Here is an 8,787-nt window from a genome sequence, read left to right as displayed (position 1 = left end):
TTTGTCACACAAATAATATAACTTAAACTACATTCACTTATTATAAATATTTTTTTTCCAAATAAAAATAATTAAAAAAAACTTTAAAATTAAATAAAATAATAATAATAATATTTATAAAAAATATACTTTCAAATTTTTTCTATATTAAATTTTAAAATATGAAAATTTTACCAAGGTTTTAATACATATCTAATAATGAGAGTAATTTACGGAGGTCATAATTTTGCAAGAAAAATAGTGGAAATTCACAAAATTTTGACTAAAATCTGACAGAAATTTTAAAAAATTTAAATCAAGTTTCAAGATTTTAGATGTCTAATTTTTTTTATAATATCTATTTCCACTCTTAAAAATAATTTAAACATTCTTATAATTATATTTTTAGAAAAAATCAGGTTCAAGCGAAAAATAGCTATATGGACAAAATGGCTATAATAATCAGACTCATTCCCGATTTTAGTCGATTTTGATGTTAACCCGAGTGGAATACGATAAGCCATGGCTCTATATCGATGGATGGTGATTAAGGATGCCATCGTGTGGACAAATGACTGAACGATGAGACAGAACATAGCGATCAATGTGGGGACGATGAAAGGAAACGGACGGAATTTCTCTGTATATGGTTCGAATCTTCGATATGTTACGTCAATGGAAAAATAGGATAAGGCAATATCAAAGTGGGGCCCGCCTGCTGCGTAATTTCAAAGTGGTGCCACAATAATCTTTGGGCGCCGCCTGACGAAAGAAATAGGGAAAGTCATATCAAAGTGGGCCACATTGCAAAGTTGCCTAGTTAAACACCACGTGGTGGAATCTTTGGACGCGTCCAAGCAATGGTTATTTCCTACGGGTTTCGATTCCTTTCATCAATGGAATGAAAGCAAATGGCAAAATCAAGTGGGTTCAAATGGCAAAAGCGAACAGTAGTCAATCAAATATTGAAAATCAAATGCAGCGCAGATCGTGCCAACCAAGCAGTGGTTATTGCCTGTGGGTTTCGATTCCTTTCGTCAATGGAATCAAAGTAAATGTCAATATCAAAGTGGGTCACATTGCAAGGAGCAGGTGGAATAAGAATATTTTACCTTTAGGGTGCATAACTTTTGTGTTATCCTGTTTGTATCGGACTCTACCGATGTAATTTGGTGGACAATTTGTTTGTCATCAAATACGGCTGAAAGTTACCAGCGGCCGGAAACATACTTTAAATTTGCGAAAACAAAAAATTGAATGTTGAAACCGTCGAATTTGACAACTTGGTCCAGTTTAAAATTTCAACCCTGTTAATTGTGCCCTAGAAGAAAGAAGTGCAGTCGGTATTATATGGTTTGGATTTTACCTGGGACGCACCAATATAGCTTTCTCTTAATGATTATGTTCAATGACAGACCTGCAACATCCAACCGAGCAATATAGCTTTCTCTTTATTGATTAATATTTGGGTTCAATGGCAGATCTGCAAACATCCCGCCCTCATCCCCCAGTATATAGCTCTTCCCCTTCCACCTCGGCCTGCACTAGTACTGCTCTGGACTACGATGTATTTATCAATCATCGTGGGCCAGATGTTAAAAACACTTTCGTCAGTCATCTTTACTATCGCCTTATTTCACATGGATTGCAACCTTTCCTAGACAGAGAGGAATTGAAAGCTGGAGAGTACTTAGATCCCCAAATTGAAGGCGCCATCAGAACCGCCTCAGTCCATATTACTATTTTCTCTCCGAGATACGCTGAATCAAAATGGTGCCTGGATGAGCTTGTCCTTATATTGAAATCTGGAGCTAGCATTATTCCAGTCTTTTATAATGTAAAGCCTTCCGAGCTTCGGAGGATGGACAAAGATGGACTGTATGCTCAAGCCCTGAGTTATCATGAACAGAAATGCAGATACCACCGCCAAACACTTGAAAATTGGAGAAAAGCCCTCTCTGACGTTTCCTCCATCATCGGTTTCGAACTCGAGACCTATAGCGGGTTGGACCCTAAGCCCTCCTGTCATTATTATTAATTTTCTTTGTATGGACTTACAGCTAATGTTTTGTTTGTTTTCTTTGTGAATTTACAGTGATGAGGGGAAGCTGTTGGAAAAGGTCGTACAATGCGTGCTTAAGAAGCCCAGAAAAATAGATCCGTACGAGGCCCCCAAAATAGCTTTGAATGTGGCCACGTATCCAACTGGTCTACAAGAAAAGATTGATGATTTTGAAAAGACAATGGCGTCACAAGAAAAGATAGATGATTTTGAAAAGACAACGGCGTCACAGCAACAGAGTGGGAGAGCTCAGAGAGCTCAGATTTTTGGGATTGTCGGGTGTGGAGGAGTAGGCAAGACCACGCTAGCAAAAGAACTCTTCAATAGAAAGAGGTCCGATTTTGTTAAATCCTTCTTCCTATTTAATGTCAGAGAGACTGTAGGCAAAAGCTCTTTAAATTCGTTGCAGAGCAAACTTCTCAATGGATTAACTCAGTCTAATATGCAAATAGATAGCGTTGATGAAGGTATAGAAATGATGAGAAGATATCTTTCATCTTTTCATGTTATAGTGGTTTTAGATGATGTAGATGATGTACATCAGTTGGAAGCGTTTTTGCCAGTAAGGGAAGTCCTTCATTCAGATAGTTTAATTTTGGTAACATCTCGCCAAAAGGATGTCCTCACAAATGCGGGAATAAGAGAGGCCTCAATATATAAGCTTACAGGGCTCAACGAACAACACTCCAAAAAGCTCTTCTGCTCCTATGCCTTTTGCAGCCCTCGTCCACGTCTAGGATTCGAAGATCTTGTCGATGCCTTTTGTAAGGCTTGCGCTGGATTACCTCTTTCTTTAAAAGTTTTTGGTGGGCTTCTACATGAAAAGAATGACCGTTCTTATTGGAAAGGGCAATTGGATAAACTTCAGCGAATAAAACTTCCCGAGGAGATTCACAAGACGCTAAAAATAAGCTACGACGCACTCCATGGAGATGAACAGCAAATATTTTTAGACATTGCCTGTTATTTCATTGGAGAAGACAAAGATATGGCCATATCTATATGGGACGGATCAGGCTGGCAGGGTTTGGTGGGGCTTCTAAATCTAGAGAACAAAAGTCTCGTGGAAGTGGACAGACAAAATAATAAGATCAAAATGCATGATCAGCTTAGAGATTTGGGCAGAAGCATTGCAGAAGAGGAAAAGCGTTTCGGTCGTTTCTGGCCACTGACCGAAAATCTTCATGATTTGTGGCAGCAATCCTCTGTAAGTGCTCTAACCCTACACACAATCTTAAAATTTATTTATTCAACAGAACATAACACAACAGTAGAAAAAGTTTGTTGCTTCGTTGAACTTGTTTGTTGTTTGTTTTCAAAGAATAAACAGGCAATAACCGAGGTGCGCGGAATTAGGACGGGCCGTGGGTACAAAATTGAACAATTGGAAAAAATTTCATGGTCCAAAAGTTGGTTTAAAAAGGCGGTCACCAACTTGGGAAGGAAACGGATGGACAAAACACCATATCGTTTTACGAATTTACAACTTCTTGCCATTGAAGGTGGTCATTTAAACAACATAATGAGTAGGGTCGAGTCATTCAATCTGATCTGGCTACGCTGGAAAAACTGTCCTTACTCTTGCCTGCCTTCCTGGATTCCAATGAAGAATATACGGGTTTTAGAAGTGGCCGGGAGCAAATTGAAAATACCATGGCGCCCAGAATCTCAGGTTAGAGATGACGGTGGTTTTTAACTTTTCCTCTGTTTTAACCTATTCTTATATTATTCTCCTTGATAGTCCAGATCATGGCGTCGATCTAGCTTGAAGATTTTGCTAGGTTAAAGTAGGCAATGGGCATATGCTTACGTGTCTTACAGTTGAAAGGTTAACATTGTGTTGCAGGCACCTCTACAGTTACGGGAGCTAAATATTGATTCTCCTCTTTCAGAATTTCCAAAGTCCATTGGGCAGCTGAAGCACATCGAAAAGATTGTGGTGACTTATGGACTACCTGACTTTATTGAGCTGAGAGCCCTGCCAGAGGAATTTTGTAATCTGCGCTCCCTGAAATACCTACACCTAAGCTGCCCATATGTGGAGTTGCTGCCTGATTCTTTCGGATACTTGACAAATCTCCAACACCTCCATCTCTCCCACTTCAAGAGATTGCGCATGCTTCCAAATTCCTTCAGAAATTTAATTCAACTTAAACACCTGAATTTGCAAAGCTGCTTCAATTTGACCCTGTCAGAGGAAACGTTTGCCAATATCAGCACCCTTGAATATTTAGAACTTTCAGGCTGCAAGAAGTTGGCAATATTGCCACCATATGTCACACATCAACCGTCACTGCAAGTACTACGTCTGTTCAATACACGGTTAAAAGAATTGCCTAGTGATATAGGAAAGCTCAGCAGTTTGGAACTTCTTTCATTAGAAAGTCCTTTATTGGAAACGCTGCCATTTGCGCTGGGTCATCTGAGAAGCTTGAAGGAACTGTCCTTCATTGGTTGCCACAGATTGAATTCTTTGCCCGATTCGTTGGGACTGTTGACTGGCTTGTCGACATTGTCCATTAGAAGCTGTGGAATACTCTCCTTCCCACCAGAAGTCGTGAAGATGAACAATCTGGTGAGTTTAACTGTAGAGGAGTGTCCATTACGCAAGCTGCCATCGAAGCTAGTTGAAGGAGAAGGAGAAACATCAACAAACCAGACAGGGAGACAAGAGATGGGTAAATTGAAGTCTTCCATCGACAATGCTCAAAACGAATGCATGCACAAACTGGAATACCTAGAACTAGACCGGACAGAAATTTCAGAGATATCCTTTCATCAAGATCTCTGCGCCAACCTTAAATGTTTACTCATCTATTTTTGTCGTGATCTTGTGGAGGTTGGAGCACTGCCACCAACTCTAATAAGGTTGGAATTAGTTCATTGTCCTCAATTGAGAAAAATAGAAGGGCTCTGTAATGTTGTAAAACTCCGAGAACTGACCATAAGTGACTGTGAAGAACTGGAGGCTCTGCCACGTCTTGAAAGGTTGGTGTCGCTGGAGAAGTTCTCATCTTCTCACTGTCCGAATCTTATGGGACTACAGGTTTTGAAGCAACTGCCAAAGCTTCGAGTTTTACATGTGGATAACTGCTATGCATTGGAGCAGCCGCCAGATGTTGAAGCTATAATGGTGCTGGAGAGTACCTATCTCGAAGAGCTGGAAGGTCGTTAAGGATTTCCTGTGTTCCAAACTGCAGTTGGCTGTGTGAGTAGTTTACTACCTCTTCCATGTCTTTAATTTTTAATTTGTTTTTTCAATGTCTTTAATTTTAATTTGTTTTTTCAATTTTATTGAAAATTGTGTAGGATGTGTTGGAATTATATATGTATTTTGGAATTACAGTGTATAGAAAATTTTAGGCTAAATTTATTTAAATATTTAAATTATATTTTAAATAATAAAAAATTAGTACAGCTGAATTTATTTAAATATTTTAAAATTATATTTTAAATAAAACAGTTAAATCAGATCATTGTTCGAAAAGGTTTTAAATTTCATTGAACAAGTTTTGAATTTTGAAATCCATTGCCTAATACGAGCAGATCAAATTATCTAATTTTTACAAACACTATAATTATCTAATTTCTACCTACAGTATAATCATCTAATAAAAAGAGGCAGTTGTTGTAAGTTTTGGAGTTTTTGTAGGTTTATATTTTTCAGTGCATATATACCATAGTTACCAAGTTCGAATTCGATTCGATACGATAAAAATTCGAATGAAAAAAATTCAATTCGCAAAAAATTCGATAATAGACATCATAAAAACATTTTTTTTTCTTAATTTTTTCTCAATTTATTTTGAATTATCAATATTTTTTTATTAATTTTAAATAATATAACAATGTTAGAAATACAATTACTATTCATATTTTTTCTCCGAAACATCAATCTTTCCATAAATAAAAACTAATTAAATTAAATTACTTCACACATTTCCGTTTCCATGATTGAAAAAACAGGAATTTTCTAATAATAATTTTACCTTCTATTTTGTTCTGCCTTTTTAACATTTTATTTTCCTTCTTTATATATGCCATCTAAACTTTTTATTTCGATTCATAAAATCTTGTAACAATGAAAAAATAAGCTATTTTCACTTATTTTCTGTTATTGAAAAAACTGATCTTTTCTAACTTCACTGATATTTTCAATTTTTACTTCTCTTTTTCTGCTGGTCATTTTTCTTCTTTCCCTATATTCCATCCCGCTTCTATCTCTCTTTTCAAAGTAATGGCCTCCTCCCGTCTCACTCTGCTTCCCTCATTCGGTCCGTTAAGTGTTGGGAGGAAAACATTGCGACTGAAACCCTCTCAATTGGTAATGCTTTGCGGTTTAAATTTATATTATTTACATCGATTTATTTATTTATGGTTATACTCGTACAGAATTACAGAGCTTATGACCATTTTTATAGTTGGATTGACTTTGAAATGGGTGACTGTTTACTAACCCTAACTCCTTGTCATTAACCCCGTGATTAACCTTTAATGCAACGAATCGGATTGAATTTCTGCGCACTGTTCGGCGGACGAACCGAATCAGCGAATTTCCGTACTGTTTGCCCGAATTCGGGCGAACTTGGTAACTATGATATATACCATCAAAAATACATTTTAAAAAACAAAAAATCATATTTCTGTAAAAATTGTTTAACCTTCAAACTAAAAACACTATATATATAAATAATGTAAATAATGGGCGTGAATATTTAGTACCCCGCACATCAAAATTCAAATTATCCGATTCTTTTAACACGACAAATAACAAATGATTTATCATTGATTTTGCTTTTTACTTACACGAATATCTAAATGCCATATATTTCGCCAAAAAAAACAACTTTTCAGATGCAAAATCCTCAATCTAGCGTAGCGAAATGTTCGCTGCTTTTTGCAGTTTTACTTGCTCTTTTCCAATCGAATGATTTATCTGATGATAGTTCTTCTCTAGTTTCTCATGTTTACATATCAGTTGCTTCCCTAATTCCTTCCCCAGGTCAATAATTTAGGTCATTGTTTTTCTTAGTGTTTCAGAGTACTCCATGAGTGGAATGAATAATATTAATCACTAATCGGCCAGACCGGCTCCGCAGAACGCTTATCTCCATTAGCTATTAATCCAAGGAGTTGTCTTTAAAGAGATTTTTTGGAATCTTTTCCGGTGGGTTTTTCCGCTTAAAATCTGGCAGCAATGTATTGAAATCGCAAGTTTGATAGCTAATTTCTGCACAATCAAAACCTCCCAGGGGTTTTCCGGGGTGCTGAATCCAAATATACAATTAAAAAACCATTTTAAATAATACAAATCAAGATTTAACCTCAATTTTTTCCGCCGGATTCAGTCACCAAAATCTCCAAAAAATCGCACTAAAGACAACTCCTTAATCCACTCGAGTACCTCCACTAGATATATTTTCCACTTTTTGCTATTAATCCACTTGAGTATCTTCGTTAAGTATCTTAATCCACTTGTACCAATGTTAATCAAGATTAGAGAAAATAGGTGCATCAATCAACCTCTTCGGTGAGAATACCCATAATACAGAAAAGTTACAATGGTGAGACACAAGTAAAAATTCAATTATTATATATTTTGGCACATTGAACCTGCTTGGATTTGTCATTCAATTATTATATATTCTGGTACATTGAACATTCCCCTTCCTACAGAAGGGTTAAGGCTTTTTGATTTTGACCGCATATTGCGTAGTCTTTAACAATTTTTTAATTTACTGCTCTGAAGGCTCTGACAATTTATACATTACATTAATTTACTGCTATGAAGGCTCTGACAATTTATACAATACATTGAACGCCCTAACAATGCTGTAATAGACATTGACCTTGCTGCAGTGCAGTCTACGCCAGGTTGGGCTTGGTAAGCTACCACCACATTTAACCACCTGTCTGCTTCACTAGCTCTTCGTTATCTTACAGCCTCTCATGTTTCCTTGGGCTATAGACAGAAGTGCGTAGCTCATCATTTAGAGCCACTGGATATGTGCCCTTGGCTAAGAAGTTAGATGAAGCTCCAATAGTTTTGCATATAACTATAAATCTACAACATCTTATTGCAGATACAAAAATCTTGTAGAATTTTAAATATTTCAAAAAAAAAAAAAATTGATAAAATTAAGTGTGTGATGTTTTGCAGGTTGAGAAAGTGATCACAATTACAATATAAAAAAATATCAATTGAGTTGACCATCTCCAAGCACTGATTACATCTAAGCCCTGAAATCCTCAGAATTCAAAGTAAATACAGAACGAAGGCATGGCTGTTAAGCGCTGAAATCCTCAAAATTCAAAGTATGACTTCAAAGTATATACAGAACGAAGGCAGGGCTGGTTACTGGATATGTATCTGGGATGGGAACTGTAGTCTGCAACATCCTAGCGCTTACTGTTATTTCTTATCTCTAAAGAAAAATGCTACCATATCTTGTTTTTTTGGTTATTTCCGATTTTTAAGGAAAAATGCCATTATACATTTTTTTACGAGTTTATATTGATGGTAGAATTAAAATTCAAAAAAACATAAGACAAAGTCAACTATTAACTTTGATATGTTACATACATGTAATAATTTGATCTGTTAAATACATAGAATTTATTATAAATGTACCCATTCTTTATTAAACTTCGTCCTCAACCTCTTCTTTATTAAACCTCGCCCTCAACCTCTCAAGCTTTCCATCACCTTTTTTTTCATATTTCCCACTAAACTGCTGTCCCTCATG

General features: G+C 36.3%; 1 protein-coding gene across 1 annotated transcript; it reads left to right on the top strand.

Moving 5' to 3' along the window:
- Nucleotides 1–1,240: 1,240 nt before the first annotated feature.
- Nucleotides 1,241–8,540, top strand: LOC149259991 (disease resistance protein RUN1-like). The gene is made up of 5 exons (XM_089419469.1): nucleotides 1,241–1,983; nucleotides 2,075–3,248; nucleotides 3,363–3,713; nucleotides 3,888–5,249; nucleotides 8,202–8,540. Exons 1-4 carry the CDS (start codon nucleotides 1,454–1,456, stop codon nucleotides 5,214–5,216), a joined length of 3,384 nt encoding a protein of 1,127 aa, XP_089275595.1. The 5' UTR covers nucleotides 1,241–1,453; the 3' UTR covers nucleotides 5,217–5,249; nucleotides 8,202–8,540.
- Nucleotides 8,541–8,787: the final 247 nt, after the last annotated feature.

Source organism: Pinus tabuliformis, chromosome 6, assembly GCF_031772625.1.
Source record: "Pinus tabuliformis cultivar Carrire ecotype Pingquan chromosome 6, CPIR1, whole genome shotgun sequence".
Classification (NCBI taxonomy): Eukaryota; Viridiplantae; Streptophyta; class Pinopsida; order Pinales; family Pinaceae; genus Pinus; species Pinus tabuliformis.
Note: the sequence above shows the minus strand (reverse complement) of the source record. Positions and strands in the feature narration are given on the sequence as shown.

What these genes read in the sequence shown, in the direction of transcription:
- LOC149259991 (XM_089419469.1), top strand. Translation starts at nt 1,454, where the DNA reads ATGGCAGATCTGCAAACATCCCGCCCTCATCCCCCAGTATATAGCTCT. An exon ending in GAACTCGAGACCTATAGCGG is followed by an intron (nt 1,984 to 2,074) that starts GTTGGACCCTAA and finishes GTGAATTTACAG; the next exon opens with TGATGAGGGGAAGCTGTTGG. An exon ending in ATTTGTGGCAGCAATCCTCT is followed by an intron (nt 3,249 to 3,362) that starts GTAAGTGCTCTA and finishes TTGTTTTCAAAG; the next exon opens with AATAAACAGGCAATAACCGA.